Here is a 16,198-nt window from a genome sequence, read left to right on the forward strand (position 1 = left end):
ACCTTTAACAAAAACACTGACTTTTTGCAGTAGTTCGGATCCTCAGTTTCTCAAAAAATAAGATTCCTCTCAAATTGTATGAATATTGAGGAAATAATTACTTTTTGCCCTATTTATAACTGTAAATTCACTTTATAAGAATCAGTTGTGGCTTACTACAAAAATAACTATTGCAGGTCTATTTGTTTATAAAGATGGTTTATAAAACTTTTGCCTGCTGACACAAAAAATTCTCTAGTTTTAAATAAGTCATTGAGCGAAGGGAAGATGGCAAAGCTTCACAAATGTATTTATGTATGTATGTTAACATCAGGGTGTCAGATTAATTAGCAGGCAGTGCCAAGTGGGTTAGAGTGGAACTGAGTAGTCTGGTGTGGCCCAGTGCCAGTGCATAACCAACACAGTATTGAGACTGGAGTGCAGTGCTTTACTTTGTCAGTGCTGTAGAATTGGTTGGACATATTGCAGTTACTGCTCTGTGTGGACATGCACCCTGTGCAAGCAAGATGAGTGATCACAGTCCCCTTTCTGTGCACCAAAAGTTGACTGATAATGTCAGTGCAGAATGACCTTTTCCTCAACAGCCAATAGCTGACTGAAATCTGTACCACCTCTCTGATCACCTGCATGTTGACTTAATGTTTATTATAAATTATTACAATAGTAATAATAATATATTATGATTTGTTCTGGGTAATTTCATTCTGATAAATCTACTGAATCTGATAGTATATAATCTGCACCTGCACCTGTTTGTACAGTTGACTTGTTATAGCAGTTAGTTTATTGTTTATTTATTAGGATCCCCATTAGCTGCAGCTTTGCTCTTCCACACAAAACAACCACAATATGCAATAATCAAAAATCAAAAATGCATTTAAAAATTAAAAAAAAATAACAAAGGGAAAAAATAAACAAAGCCAATCAAATTAAGCATCAGATCTAGTCAATCCATATATATGAATATTTGTTTACCTTATTTATACTTATTTCTTCAAATTTAAACCTGATGTTTTTATTATTCATAATTTTATTTCCTCTTAATTTATCGAGTTTGCTTATAAAGTAATCATTAATATAATTAGCAATATCTACTGGCTTTATGAAAGGACGACTTGATTCTATTTTTCTTACCTGTCAACTGATTTAAAACGTTACATATCTTTTTGCTATCAGTTCCTGCTTTCTGAACTTGATCCTCAAAAAACATTTTCTTTTTCTTTCTATTAAGTTTAGTGACAGAGTTCCTCATTTTACAATAAAGATCCCAGTCAGATTTATTTCCATTAAAGACATGAATAACTATTAAATCTTGCAAGAACGAGTTCAGGATTATGAATAGATAACACCTCAGACCAACGAATAGCTTTCACGTCATCAACAAATTTTACATCATTAAACATTTTATATGACCTCTTGAATGTTACTGTGGGTCCAGGTCCACCTACCATTGTGGCTAATACAATTATGATCAGGTTATGATCACTACAGCCAATGGGAACAGAAATTGCTTTACTGCAACGCTCAGGAGAATTGGCAAAAAATATGATCAATACATGTTGATATTCTGTTACCATCATTCTTAACACGTATTCTTGTGGGTTTATTAATGACCTGAGTAAATCCACATGTAGCAGTGACAGTAAACAACGTATTTCTTAAATGGCAGTTTTTAGCAAACCAGTCAATGTTGAAATCACCCATAAGGTACGTATCATGACCCACAGCAGTATAGGTGTCCAACATTTCACAGATTGGGCCTCATGTATCAATGTTGCGTACGGCGATATTTGAGCGTATATGGGGTGTACGCCAAAACGGCTGCGCTACTTGGCATTTATCAATGTGGTCGTTGGCGTACGGTGCGCTGAAAATATACACCAGGTCGAGAGGTGACGTAAATTATACACCAAAATGAACCAGCGGTGGAATCCACATAAAAATGAAAATGATCGGCCTGATAAACAGTGCCATTATACAAATCAATGTATATGTTACATAAATAACACTTTCCTGATTATACTACATAATAATCAATACAAATCCCGCTTTTGCGGGATTGCTGGTCTGTCGAGCACGATCCGTGGCCACAGCGCTGACTGCAAAGAAAGCGCTGCTCGCCTTTTTCTCCAGACTTTGAGCCTGGAGCCAGAGCAGCGTTGACCTTAACTTTATGTGGTGTGATCGTTTTAGACAATGAAATTGATAATTACAACTGTAGTTTTGTCATTCCCTTCGCCCGTGCTGCAATCAGGTTGTCTCCATTCGTTTGTCACAATAAAATAAAGAAATACATCTTAAGAATAAAGATATCTGAAAAATTAGGCGTGTCTTATTAATTGAGCGAGCAAATATCCACATGTCAAGAATTATTGACATGTGAAAAGAGAATACAGTGATCCCTCGCTATAACGTGGTTCACCTTTTTTTAGTCCAATTTTGCATGCTTTTTTTTTTTTTTTTACAGTGTTCTGTGTGTCTGTTTATAAGAATCTTCTCGTCCAGAAGAAAAAAGAGCGCCAACAACTACTCATAACTGTTTGTCACTCGGAAACAGACACCTGCAGCCAGGTGTGAGTGGAAAAAGGCGCGGCGCCAGGACGCAGAGGCGCGATCTGTGAAATACTGGTCAGTCACTATTAATAATTTCTTATGTGTCCAACCTCGTACGTTGATCGTTAAAATTAAATTCGTTAGTTCTAAAAGCCATCATAATTATTTATAGGAAAACGTTCTATTTTTATTTCTCAAACAAATGTTTGGGACTGAAAACAGTTTGGTCTTATTTTTCTACTAAGGTTTGAACTTTGAGAGTGTTTACACACGAGAGAAAATTGAGAAAATGTTAATGCCTGATTGAGAAAAGTGTATAAATTGGTTTTACATGGTTTTTACAGCTTTAAAACGTCTATATTGATTGTAAAAAAAAGAACGCTGACTATGTCGAGGTTTCGCGTATTACGGGCTATTTGTAGAACGTAACTCCCGCGATAAACGAGGGACCACTGTAACACTTTTTTGATTATACTACAAAACGATGCGACGGCCGCTTTTGACGCTCTATTGGCATGTGTCGTGATTGGTGGAGTTCTTTTTCTTTGCCGTCTTCCTGGCTTCCATGTCGTAAAATGAGGGTGTGTCTGAAGCGGAGTCTGAATATTTATGGGCGTGTTTATTATAATTACAATTGTTTTCACCCGCCGCATTTATCAAGGTCACGTCAGGCGTACGCTGGAAATGGGCAGGTGCGCACTGCTTGATACATGTTACGGCAACTTTGGTGTACTTCAAATTTACACCGTAAATTTACGCCACAAGTGCACAACGTTGATACACGAGGCCCATTGTATCTAAATATTCACAATTAGCATTTGGTGGTCGGTAGCAACAAGCCAGCAAACCATAACAATTCAATATTAAATTTCATCATATCATTTCTGATTTGTGTTGTAAGTGATCTTGAATATAAAAAGCAACTCCACCACCAAATCTATTTCTGTCGTTTCTGTAAATGTAGCCATCAATATATAACTCGGTGTCATCAAAAGAAGAATCCAGATGAGTTTCTGAAATAACACGTACGTGTAGTTTGTATTTACGCAGCAGATTAGTTACCTCAGCAATTTTGTTCCTCAGGCTATTAATGTTAATATGCGCAATTCTGAACCCCCTCTTCAGTAATCCATGTTGTGATGTGATTGTATCAGTCATATGAAAATAACAAATGCCTTTTTTATGACATCATAACCTTGAAGTTTCGAGATTACGTTGAAGTGCTGGAACGAGGACAGATGATTAGCTCATCATGTCTGAGATAAGCAGTATCACCTCTTTCATATGCAGCTTTCAGTTTTGGCATTTTTTCTTTTTAGACGTACAGTGTTACTATAATCTTCATTAATAAATATCTTTGTACCTTTGAGATTCTTTGCACTCTGTAAAACTACAGCTTTGTCCTTGAAATGCAGGAATTTGATGGCAGTAGGTCGAGGTCTGTCTCCAGAGACTTCTATTTTACCTGTTCGATGTACATGCTCCATCTCCCTCTGTAACTGCAGTTTCTGCTTAGAAATGTCTTTTACTTTTACCTCTGAATCCATCCCGGATTCACCAGGCAATTCGGGGATGCCTTCAATGACAATGTTGTTTCGCCAAGATTGACCTTCTAGGTAATCCTGCTTGTCAAGAATGACCTGTTGACTCTCACACATTTTCACCATTTCATTTTCAGTGATCTTGAGATGTTCAGACTGTTTGGCTTGATTGATTTTAAGATCATCTACATCCTTCTGAGTGTATTGGATGCTGGCTTTCAGATCTTGAATTTCTTTAGTTAAAGCATCAACTCTGCTGTTGGTTGAGTCCATGATAACTTGAACAAATTCATTAAAAATCATAAGATGTCTCGATCTCTGCGCAGAACTGATCGGTGTCATCAGTAGCTACTTAATTGGAGTGTGTAAAGTGTTCTGAAGAGGAAATGAGCGGCATGGACTTCAAGCAGTGGCTTATTTTGGCAGAGATTCATTAGACTTTCTGCTCAGTTACCATCATTTTTACATTCTCTGAATGAATTTTGCATGTATTGTGGTGGTGTTTTTGTGGATAAGCCCTGAGAGCAGCTTATCCAGACTCCCTGTCCTCAGGCTTCTGCAGCTACTCCAGAGAGCGCAGAGTCTGATTTCTGAATGAATATTTCAGTTGCAGGGAAACGTTGCGCCAACCACCTGTTACCCAAACCGTGAATGCTTGAACCTTCTGATAAGTGGCTGAAGATATTCTGTTTCCCCTTTCCAGTGATACAGGGCTATCAGCTTGCATTCAAAGCAAAGATTTGAAACAAGTATAACATGGTCTCAGGGCCGACACAGTCAACAGCTTACAATACCTAGTTGCTATATTCAATAAATAACATTCATGACAAACATTACTTTTACAGTCTTTACATGAGAAATGTGAAAATCGATTAAAGCAGCTCACCTCACTTGTGTCAGAGGTATATATGGAATAAAAGCAGTCATTTACCACAAGAAGAGAATGTCTACTGGCTCTATATGCTGTAGAAGAGGTGTGGTGGTGTGTTTGCTTTGACCTGTAAGCTGTCAACACAGAAGGCACAGTGAAGCAGTGAGAAACCTTTCCAGTTCTGTACAAAGTCTGTTGAGCCTTCACGGGACACTGCTAGATTTATGTCATCCTTAATTTTAAAGGTGTTCCACCTGCCCTCGGGACATGAATCCCAGTCTACTTTACAGGAACTTGTAAGGCATCAGTGATGAAATGTTGAAATGAGGGAGCTTTGTTCAGACTTGCACTGAGCAACACCCACACAGAGAGCTGCTGGATAATGAGTACCATGGTCCATAACTGTGCCCTGAAAATACTCGGACATCTGTGTTGAATCATCAGCTCCTGCCCTTCTGATCTCTGAAAAACAAGTGACCATGCCTTTTCCTGCCTTGATCATGTAGACTGCTTCAAATTAGAGTTGTATGTATTCGGTTTTATTAAACAATATGTGTTAACTCATTGAGAATGCATACTTTATTAGCCCTTGCACAGCCAAACAAAGTACCAATGAAGGATATAGTTGAAACGTCCCAGTCAGTTTCATCGAGACCATTGCAAGCTTGTACCCATGTGTATTATGGGATTTATTGCAGATTCTACACAGTAGTATCTTCATGGAGAAGCATAGACCAAGGCAAGATGTTAGGCACTACCACTTGTATAAATATATTCCCAAATATCCAAACATTTGCACCATATCTCCAAGGCACTTGGGCCAAAACGTAGCACAATTCAGAGCCAATTCAGGCCCAATAGGGGGAGCAATCACCATAGCAACAGTGACTTAATTTGCATATTAATTCAGCCCCCAGGACTGAGTACAAATTCATATTAGCTAACTGAAACTGTATCACTTGAGTTGAGCACACAAGATTTTGGCTTGTGCTTGGGTCACAAGGTCATTTTGTTCTACAATTTTACTCAGAGCTGTACAGTGGATTTGCTAGTTCACAGCTTCTTGTTTTTACGTAAAGTTATTTAAGAATAAGTTACAAGGCAGATTTAAAGAATTAAGCTAATACTTGTGTGGCACAATTTTGGATTAAATTTTCCTTACGAATAATCTAGAAAACATTCATGGTACTGTCAGCAGTTGTACAGTCTATTGTACAAAAATTATAAGAAACTTGGGACCATACAGAGTTTACATGATGGAGGAAGGAGGCCAAATTTTATATATATGTGTGTGTATATATGTATGTATATATATATATATATATATACACACAGACAGACAGATGACCACCACCACCAGTTAAAACTATATAATGGTGATATAACTGTAATGGCAAATGTACACCTGCTAATTGCTCTTCTGTTTCACAAAAAAATTCAGACAGCCATAAATTAATATGTGATGGAACACTTCAAACTTGGAGGTATATACTTTGTGTTGACACATAGATAACAGGGTTCTCACCAGGATTTTATCACAGCATGGAGGCAGGAACTTAGTGGAGCACAGCCGCGCGACGAGCGTTGCAGTTGTGAGTATTGTAGGAGGGTCTGGGGCATCTACCTGAGAAAATTCAGAAATTTATAACCCTTTGAAACACTATTTCTGCATTTTGAGGGCCACTTTGTGTTGCTAACTGGGACATTATATAATGTGCAACATGTCCTTTTAAAAAAGAAAAAAAAAACCTAAATAGAAAAGCCCCCTATGCTGGTTAAATCACAGCATAGGGGCCCCCTGTGCTCATTTGCTCTGGCGAGAACCCTGTATATGATATGCCAGTTATTGTACAAACATTACATTTTTGTCAGATGTCTTCTGCATGTAACACTTGACAGATATTAGGCAGTTCACATAGTAAATTGCAGTCCTTCTATACTGCAGCTAATATTTAACAGAAGCAATGGATCATTGTTGGTTTAAACTTTTTCTTTCAAGAAAAGCCCGTTGTCATTGAAAAGATTATTTTTGACAGTGATTGTTAAAAAAAATAAAAAATAAATAAATAAATAAACAGTAAGGAGCACGTCGGTTATTGCCTGTTTGGAACTTTTGGTTGTGTATGCAGATATACAACACAGCAGTTTTGGTATGTGTTTGCCCCGACAGCAAAGCTGAGAAATGAAAGCGAATACCAATCATCATAAACTGAATGTAAAAGTCAGACTACATGCTCACAGAAGAACTGTTCCCTTTTTGTTGTTTTATTGATCAGCATGGCAGTCGGTGTTTTATTGCTTATTACTTCCTCTTGCAGAGCTTTCTGCATAGCCGCAGTTGTACTTTGACAATGCACATTATCTAGTCAGGGTTATTGAGCAGATGTGAGAGCAGTGGAAATGCATTTCTGAGAGAGGAGATTGTAACCTCTATTTGAAGGTGACCAGTGACTGGCTGTCTGGATCCTGTTAGAGCCCCCTTCTGGCTGGAAATAAGATTTCATCTGGAGTTTCATTGTGCCTTAAAAAGAGCAACAGAATGCCATGGGGTGAGGAAAACAAATACATTAAAATTCAGTAGAAAAGTGCCTGTACATTAGAATCAGAGGTTCTCTTGAGGCAGGTGCTTCTCTGTAGATTTAGTTTGTGAACATGACTATTTTATTAAGTACTTGCTAATGGCACAATTACTCTTCTGCATCAGTAGCCCTTTTTTTGCGCACTGTTGTACAAATTTTGCTTGTTGCAAAAGGCTGTTTTGTAGAATTATGACACAGCAAGATGTTGGCAACTCATCAAAAATCTATTGTGCATGATCACAGCCAACCAAATAGTGAAGGCATTACTCATTTCAGATGTGCCCGTGCTAACACTCCAGGCTTCCCCTTTCTGTTAAACTGACTATATATTAACTTTCAAGCATGCACCTTGAAGGTCATGCACTTTGTTTTGATAGAACTCTCGTCTCAGCCATGCATTCAGCACGTGCCTGCACATATCTAAAACTAATTTATATTGCTCAAAATAACAAAAAACTCAACTTTAGCAAACCAGCTCGAGTCAAAGTACCGCATTCCCTTGATTAAATGTCCAGGCGTGTTTTTTTTTTTGTTTTTTGTTTTTCCTTCAAGCCATGCTTAGGCCCCTCGGCTAAACGTGGCAGGCCTTTATCCAAGGCTATCAGTTATTATCCCTGACTGTGACAAACCAAAGAGAACCACTTTAGATCAGAGCCCTCTGCATCACTGCGTACCCTCTGTGAGCCCCTCTTCATAACCTGACGTGCACATCCCAAAAAATTAAACTACACGTCGAAACAGCGGAGACTGCAAGGGATGTGTTTGGTCACTTTTCAGGTTTCACTCCTTCATCTCCTGTCACATTTTAAGTTTTTGCAGTGTGCATGCTGACTGCATTTCAATCATGGATCAAATAGAGAAGTGTTTGGCAGAAAAGTCCACAAAGATGACCAACTTAAGGCAGGTGTCTTATTTTTTTCAGATGAAGTTTTGACCCGTTCATGAAATGAGGCACGTCCCGATTCAAAGTCAGGCATTTAATTGAGGAAATACAGTATGTTTATATCGCTAGTAACTCAGATGCTAGTTTTATGACCAAATGAACCTTTGCACATGTCTACAAACACACTCCACTGAACTACTGACCAGAACTTCTACTACGCCCCCACATCTATATGGGGTTGATGTGTTTTATGGTTTTTGACAAAGCTTTTTACAGCCTACTGCCCTTCGTATTGCTAACCCTGAGTTTATAGGGCATAGCACAGGGAGCAATTTGGAGCTCAGCGTCTCACTCAAGGACACTCTGAACCACAGAATAAGTCAAAGATCGAACCACTGACCTGAGTCTCATTTGCTTTTGTGGTCTGCACATCAAAAGCTGTTAAAACCAACATTTACCTCAAATCAGCTGAAGTCAGCACATTTAATCTATGAACATAAACAGAAGAGCCTGTGAAAATGACCGTTTAGCTGTTGAAATATAGGAATATGGGTTCATTCACCAGTACTGTTATCCTGTGTAGGAAGGTGTTTCTTCTGCAGGCTGTCCTCAGTTATCATCCGTTTAGTTCTCCTCATCAAATTTCTGTCAGCCCAGAGTCTGTACGAGTCTACTTGAATGTCAAACACAGTTTGAATGTTCAGTCTGATTCATGCTTTAGCTCTTCTGTATGCCGACACTCTGAGCCTAATGAATCCCCCAAAACAAGCTAAAGCTGCCACAGATACACAGACGGCTGGAGTTCCAAATGGCCTGCTCTGCTCCGCTCCAGTGCCACGCTGTCATTTTCACTGCAGCCTCCACGATGGATCGATGCAGACAGTTTCCGCTGAGTGGGACTCGTTAATGCTCATTTGTTTCTCTTTGTGTGTCCATCTTGTGCTTTTTCCTTCAGGGTGTACCCGATTAAGGACGTGCCTGTGGAGGCAGAGGCCCTGACTGAGTGGCTGTATCAGAGATTTGTGGAGAAAGAAGAGTTGCTCTCCCACTTCTACAGCACAGGTCAGTCTCCAAATGCAGACTGTTATAGCGCATGTCAAATTTAATTGCAAATTTTTATTTGTTTTTTCTCCTTGTGCCGCATTTATATGTGGGGGTAAATAGTATATGTGGTGCTCGTCTTTAGGAAAAGAAAATAGAGAAATTAGATTTTGTCCTTAAGTAATATGATGTGTTATCTAGTTGCGTGTAGAAGTCGAGTGCTGCTGTTCCTCTGATGTACATCTTTTGAAATACCCAGTCACATGATTTAATTTTAAACTAAATATCTTGTCTCTTGATCAGCTGTGGCGCTAACCGCCAGACAGCAGCCTGTAGCTTACAAAGTACTAGTGACAGTAATGATGACAGACAGCATTTCAGCTTTTCCTGCTGATAGTGTCTCCTGAGTCATTTCTTGCACTTTAGCTGCTGAAGGACAAATGTTTGCAATATGCTTTTATGTTTGGATCAAAGTAAATTAACTGCTAATGCAAGTTAGCATAACAGCTGTGGAATTCAACATCATTTTAATAAAATTTTATCAAGGTGCTTCCTTTGTTGCACCACTTGCATGTGTCAAATGTGGCAAATTATATCAAATGCATTACCCTACAGCTGTTTTTTTTTTGTTTTTTGTTTTTTACTTCAGTTCTCAGGAATCTACAGAAGTCATCTTTCAGCTATAATATTTTGTGTGCTAGAACTGTAGCACACCATATGGAGAGCTGCGTGAAGGAAACTAATTCCAGTGCGATGTCTCCAAAAGGAGATATGACTTTTTTTAATGCACCATATTTTTCAGTTACATGTGCGACATTTACTACTTCAGGAATTTGATTACAAAAGATTTGTTACCACGGATACACAAGGCATACAAGCAACTAAACAAAACTCTATTTTCATCTGAATTTTAAGCTGTGTACTATGATTTCCCAGATTTGCAAACACCCTGAAATCTTAAACATAGGATGTATGTTTACGGTTTATTTATTTTCACTCAACAGGAACCTTCCCACCTCCAACAGGACAGGAGGAGGCGGTTTCCCGGGAGATGACCCTTGACCCACTGTGGCTGTGCCTTATCCAGTCATTTGCTTTTGCCTCTGGCTACATGTGGTACAGCATCCTCCAGTATTTATACTGCTGTTTATTTTGAGCGCCCTGATGAGGCGAGTCTCTTGGACCACTGGAAATGCCTCAAGATCTGATGGTCTTTGGCCAGGCGTTACACTTGTCCCACGATGGATGAATGTACATTTGCAAACGTGGAGAGACTTAATAGTCTTAAATCAAAAATAACTGGAAGGAAAGTACACAAACTACAAATTATCGTACAATATAAAACTGGTGACATCTACAGGTACCAACACCTAAGCAGAGTAATCGTATTCTCTTGCACCCCTCACGGCTCTCATTTTGATGTTTACACATCCTCATAGGCGTAGACGCTCACACACACGCATAACTTTTTATTTTAATTCAACAAATGAGGCTCAGGACTCTTCCAGAAGACGCTCTGGACCAGACTTTCTTCTCCTTCTAGGCTTTAGCTGTTGTACTTTTACAGAATCTAAAGAGTGACATGTATGGATGTGCGTATGGGTGAATATGTGAGTACATTGTTAGGAGTATAACTTTAGCGGTTTCTCTTCATGGTGAGAGAAGACTGTGGCCGCCGGGAGCCTCTGACTAGGTGGCCGGCCACGGCTTTCACAGAGAGCGTTAGAACATCAACGCCAGTACTTCACATCAGGCCTTCATTGCACTAAGCATCCATACTGCCCCCCCAAACAGCTCCCAGCCTCAGGAAGTACTCCTGAACAGTAGTCATCACAGTTTGTTTTGTTACTTTGTCCTCTAACTGGCATATATCCACAGCAGTGACGTCATTCTCATTGTCATCGTCTTCTGTTGTCATCGGGACTCTTCTCTGCGTTTGCTTGTTTGTCGAGGAATCATGCTTACACTGTCTGACTCATCGGGCCAAACGCCAAGCAAGGAAAGAGGCGGGAGACATGCCGGTTTTTACTAAACAGAAGACACCCAGGGCAAGAATTTTCACTTCCAACCACTTTAAAGTATCCCGACGTACTCTGTGTGGTGTACACGCATAAACACGAGTGCGCACAAAAAAGGAAAAGTGCAGCTACACAAATCAAGAGTCTGGACCATCTCAGCAAACCAGGTTAAGGAAGCAGAGACTCTTCTTCCCCATTGGACTATGTAGTTTTACAAATATTTAAGCCATATGCTTAGTGTTGTTAGGGTGGGGGGGATAAAAAAGCAGATTTTATAGAAAGCTTCTCTGTTAAGCATTATAAAAGATTTTGGCGTGCAGAATTGTAGGTGTCATTACTGTAAATTGACAGCATATCCTGCCTAAGTGAGTGTATGGTTGTCTTCCCCCCCCAAAACCACCACCATTTTTGATATGATTAATGTTGTGTTGCTCTGTGATGTCAGTTTGGCGGCAATTCACCTTAATTTTTATTATTATTATTATCATTATTATTATTACAGGAACTGTTGTCTTCATGTCATTGTGTGGTTAATCTTGTATATAACAAAGGTGAGGAAGCGATTGTTAGGAAGGATTACCGCGTTCAGTGTTGGTCCCAAATGATTTCACTTTGTTTTTAATTTTAAATATCATTCATGTAAAAGAGTTTTTTTTTTTTTTTTTTTTCCATGTGCTCTTTGTATCTTTTTGTCCTCTGTAATTCCTGACCAGAAGTCATGTGCTTCACGACATAAAAGGTATGTCCATGTGCCGGCTGCCACGCCTCCCCCCGCCCTTTGTACAGTGACATTTAAGCCCAGTTTCAAACTTGTACCTTCTTTGACTTTAAATTGTGACAGCAGTGTTGTGTGTCCGGTCGAAACCACTGATGATTCAGCCTTACTTCATATTTGGTTGACTGTCATCTTGCATTCCCTCTTGACAAACATTTAGCGTGCTTGTTCTCAGGAGTCGAGCTAAAACTGGGCGAGGAAAATTCTGGCAACTTGGTGCAATGAAGCAGCTGTTCTCTCTTAAACGTCCCTGTGTTGTGCTTTTGAGGTCACGTACCTGTAATAGGCTCAGCCTGCTTTAATTAGGAAGCCCACGGGATCAGTTGTTATCGCCATCATAAGAGTGCACACAGAGTGCATTTTAGTCGTGACTGTCCTGAGAGAAGCCGTGTCGGAGATGCTTAAGAAACAAAAAAAATTTAAATAAAAAAAAAAAGGGCTACATGACCGGGCAGTTACAGGCTGTAAATGTGATTTAATCCTGATGCCCTTTCAGATTCCCCTCCATTGTGCGTCTCTTAATTAATCCTCATATTTATTTTTGAATTTTATTTTATTTTTTAATGTGTCCAAAGAAGGCAGGGAAGTGTTTTAGGAAATAAACACAATAGAAATTTAAATGATACTAGAACTGTCTGTACTTTTCCCATTTTGTACTTCTCCTTTAAATCCTAGCTACACAGCCATTTTACAACACAAAAACTTGTGCTGGAATAAAACATCGGAGATCTAATGCGTGTACTACTTTTCTTCAAAACGTGCATATGATGCAAATGGGAGCTGTCAGAGTAAATGATGTCAAAGGATTCCCATTCACCAATTACAGAATCGACGCGTTAGTGTTTTTCACTCTGCGTGGTCTCTATGACGACACCAAAAAGTGGATCTTTGTGGTGTATAGCTGTGAACTTGAGTATTCTGAGATGATGATGAAATTTTGCAATGGCTGTATTTGAGGAATCTGGTCTGTATTTCTCCATGTTGGTGCAAGTTACCACCTGGTCAGTTTGTTTAGTCCAACTAAACTGGATTAAACATGCAGTTTGTGTCACGGGGACACCAACACCTTTATTGGGTCCACAGTGACAGGGTGGAGAATTCACTGTTGCCCGCCGTGTCTTCCCAGAGTCACCTGTACTGCAGGTGAACCGGTCTCTTGAGGACCTTTTTGTGTTCTGCGGCTATGCCAGTGTCCTTGTTTGGACCTCTGCAGTGAACAATTTCACAGGCGCTGCTCCCCAACGTCCTCAGTGTCATGCTTTGATGGCTCTTCCTTTATGTATGCCGGAGGTGGTGAGCACTAAAACATCCAGCTGCGGACAGGAGGACTCGCATGAATGTCACTGCAGCTGCCACAGGCGTCACAGTGTTGCTCCCTGCTGCCACTTGAGCACTGCGACCGCTGCTCAAAGTGTCTGGTATTAGCTTTCCACACACACTAGTGTCAACACACCTGACTTTTCATTACTGAAGAACTGTCAGAATGAAATATCTCGACATCGTCAGACCCATAAGAGCTGCTTGTAGTGTAGACTTTCAGATGTAAAGGGGAAATCCAGTATTTTTCAACCTAGGCTGTATTTGTAGATATTTTCTGAGGTCATCTTTTTCAGTTGTGGAATGAAATTAATTGGTGCATTATTAGGTGAGAAGACAAACACTTCACAGGCTAATCAGCTATTTATTTGAATGGGCCAAACTAAAAACACAAAGTGCTTCTTGTCACCACTAAGTGGGTGAAAATGTCAAGTGTCCTGGGATCTCTGTGGAGGTAAATGTGCATGTTTACCTCATGAAATGTAAAACTTTTAAGACTACTGATTATACAGTTAACTGCTTACATTAGACAGGCCTTCCTCTCTTGGTGCCTCTCCACTGAATGATTACAAATTGACTACTGATGAGGGACTGTGTCTCAGACAATGAGCTCTTCATCAGCAGTTGATTTGTAATCACTTAGTGTAAAGCAGGGGAGGATGGCTAGGCTAAGGCAAGCGACTAACTTAACTAAGTTCCTTTGTTTTGTGAGGTAAATGTGTGCATGTTTCTCCATGCTAGCAGACAATATTCTGACATTTATCTAGTGAGTGGCGGGGGAAGGTTATGCAGTGAGCCTCCTGTCAGCCCCGACAGAATCGAGGAGGTTGTTATGGAATCATCTGTCCTCTCTGTCATGGTCTTGACTCTGGCTTTTTAACTGAAGACATCACAGCGGCCTCAGGCACCTGACTGTCAGTTTCAGCTGTCAGTTTTCTGCTCAAACCCTCTGACCATTCCTGGCTCATATCCAAACTCCTCTCTGCTCTTTGTAGGCGTGACCTTCGCAGAGGCAGACTGACGCACTGGCTATTGCGCTGGCACGCTCGGTGACTACCTTGGCAACATAATCACTGCAGCTGCTCCTTATCCAAATCATAATTTTCTTTGCCAGTGAGAGAGTTACTGTTCTTCTGACATTTAAAAAAAAAAAAAAATTGAAAGAGGTCACCTACTCAGCAAGTGAACATAGGCGCACAAATATTTGGACAGTGACACTATTTTTGTCATTTTCTTTCTGTACACCAGGACAGTTCAAGATGTGCTTGTAGTGTAGATGTTAAGTTTTAATGCAGGAGGTTTATTGAAGAATGGGTGGTTACACACTAGGAATTTCACCCATATCTACTTCATGCCTCCATTTTCAAAGTCCATGAGTTGTTGGACAAATTAAATGTTAGAAATGTTTAGTTCAGCAGTTCTACAGCTTCACAGTGGAGTGGCACAGAAAGTTTGCAATAAGGTACGGGGGAGACCTGAGCCTAGATTTAGTTTGTTCCACTCCAACATTAAGCTGAACGTACAACAGACAGAAGTTGAGCTTTGCACAGTTTCTCCAATCAGCCACAGATGTCAATAACTCCAAATTCTCTTGGTGACTTCCCCAACGTGTCTACTCCATAATCACTTAGTTTTTGAGAACTGCCGATGCCATAAATTTTACTATACAGCACCACCGTGTATTTTTAAAAATTTTTTTTATGTCTTATAAAAAAAGTCCAAGACATTCAGTGACAGAAATGTTCATGTATCCATCTTCTGGCTTGTTTAAAGAAAGTTGACTAAAAGATGATTTAAAAATCAAATAGTTCAGCCAATTACATATGAGCTCTGAAAACTGAATGGTGTATTAATGATTATTGCAATTTTTAAACCCCTGGAATTAAAGGTGAAAGTGCACTTCAAGCACATCTCAGTTGTTAAATTTCAGCTCTGTTGTGTTCAGAGGCACAATGACCAAAAAAATTCACTGTCCAAGTACTTCTGGACAGGATTTAATGCATGAACACAGACCCGATGGGCCTCGAGACCTTCATGGGAGGGAGCGAGGCAGGGAATGCCTCGGAATATCATTTTCAGTCTTCGTTGACCCACTGAATGATTCTCTCCATTTCCAACTGTGCTGAATTAACCAATTCAAACACAATAACTCATTTAAGATACTATAAAAAGTTTATAAGGAATGAAGGTTGCCAAAATGATTTTTTTTTTAATCAAAAGTATTTACTAATGTTGTGAGCTGATGCACAACTTTTTTCTCCGCAAGCTTTTTTATGTACTTTGAAAATAAAATTGCTACAGATAATTTTTATTGCAAGCTGTTGTTACATTAGTCAAATAGTCATAAAACAATGACTAGAGGTCATACAAAATTGCTTAATAAAAGTAGAGAGCAACTATATTTACATTTAGATAGTAAAATTTAGTTTTGGATTTGTAATTACGTGTGTATACACACATGGTGGGCCAATAAAATGTTACCACTTTTTGATCGTACACAAGTTATTGAAATGAGAACTTATTCGAAAACTTTATTTACAGACTTGTAACAGAAGCATCAAATTAGCATTTGATACCAAAGGTTTCCCACTTTGTCTTTTTTCTGCACAGTTCAGTAATT

At 39.4% G+C, this 16,198-nt stretch overlaps 1 protein-coding gene across 2 annotated transcripts in view; it reads left to right on the forward strand.

Annotated features, from left to right (window-relative positions):
* Positions 1 to 12,994, forward strand: part of lpgat1 (lysophosphatidylglycerol acyltransferase 1) — a 67,179-nt gene extending 54,185 nt beyond the window's left edge. For both annotated transcript variants that reach the window (XM_034162767.1, XM_034162766.1), the window contains exons 7-8: positions 9,383 to 9,489; positions 10,473 to 12,994. In XM_034162767.1, the coding sequence (XP_034018658.1) occupies positions 9,383 to 9,489; positions 10,473 to 10,624 (259 nt within the window). In that variant the 3' untranslated portion in view covers positions 10,625 to 12,994. The remainder of the gene's footprint in view (positions 1 to 9,382; positions 9,490 to 10,472) is intronic.
* The last annotated feature ends 3,204 nt before the right edge of the window (positions 12,995 to 16,198 follow it).

Source organism: Thalassophryne amazonica, chromosome 21 (genome assembly GCF_902500255.1).
Source record: "Thalassophryne amazonica chromosome 21, fThaAma1.1, whole genome shotgun sequence".
Classification (NCBI taxonomy): domain Eukaryota; kingdom Metazoa; phylum Chordata; class Actinopteri; order Batrachoidiformes; family Batrachoididae; genus Thalassophryne; species Thalassophryne amazonica.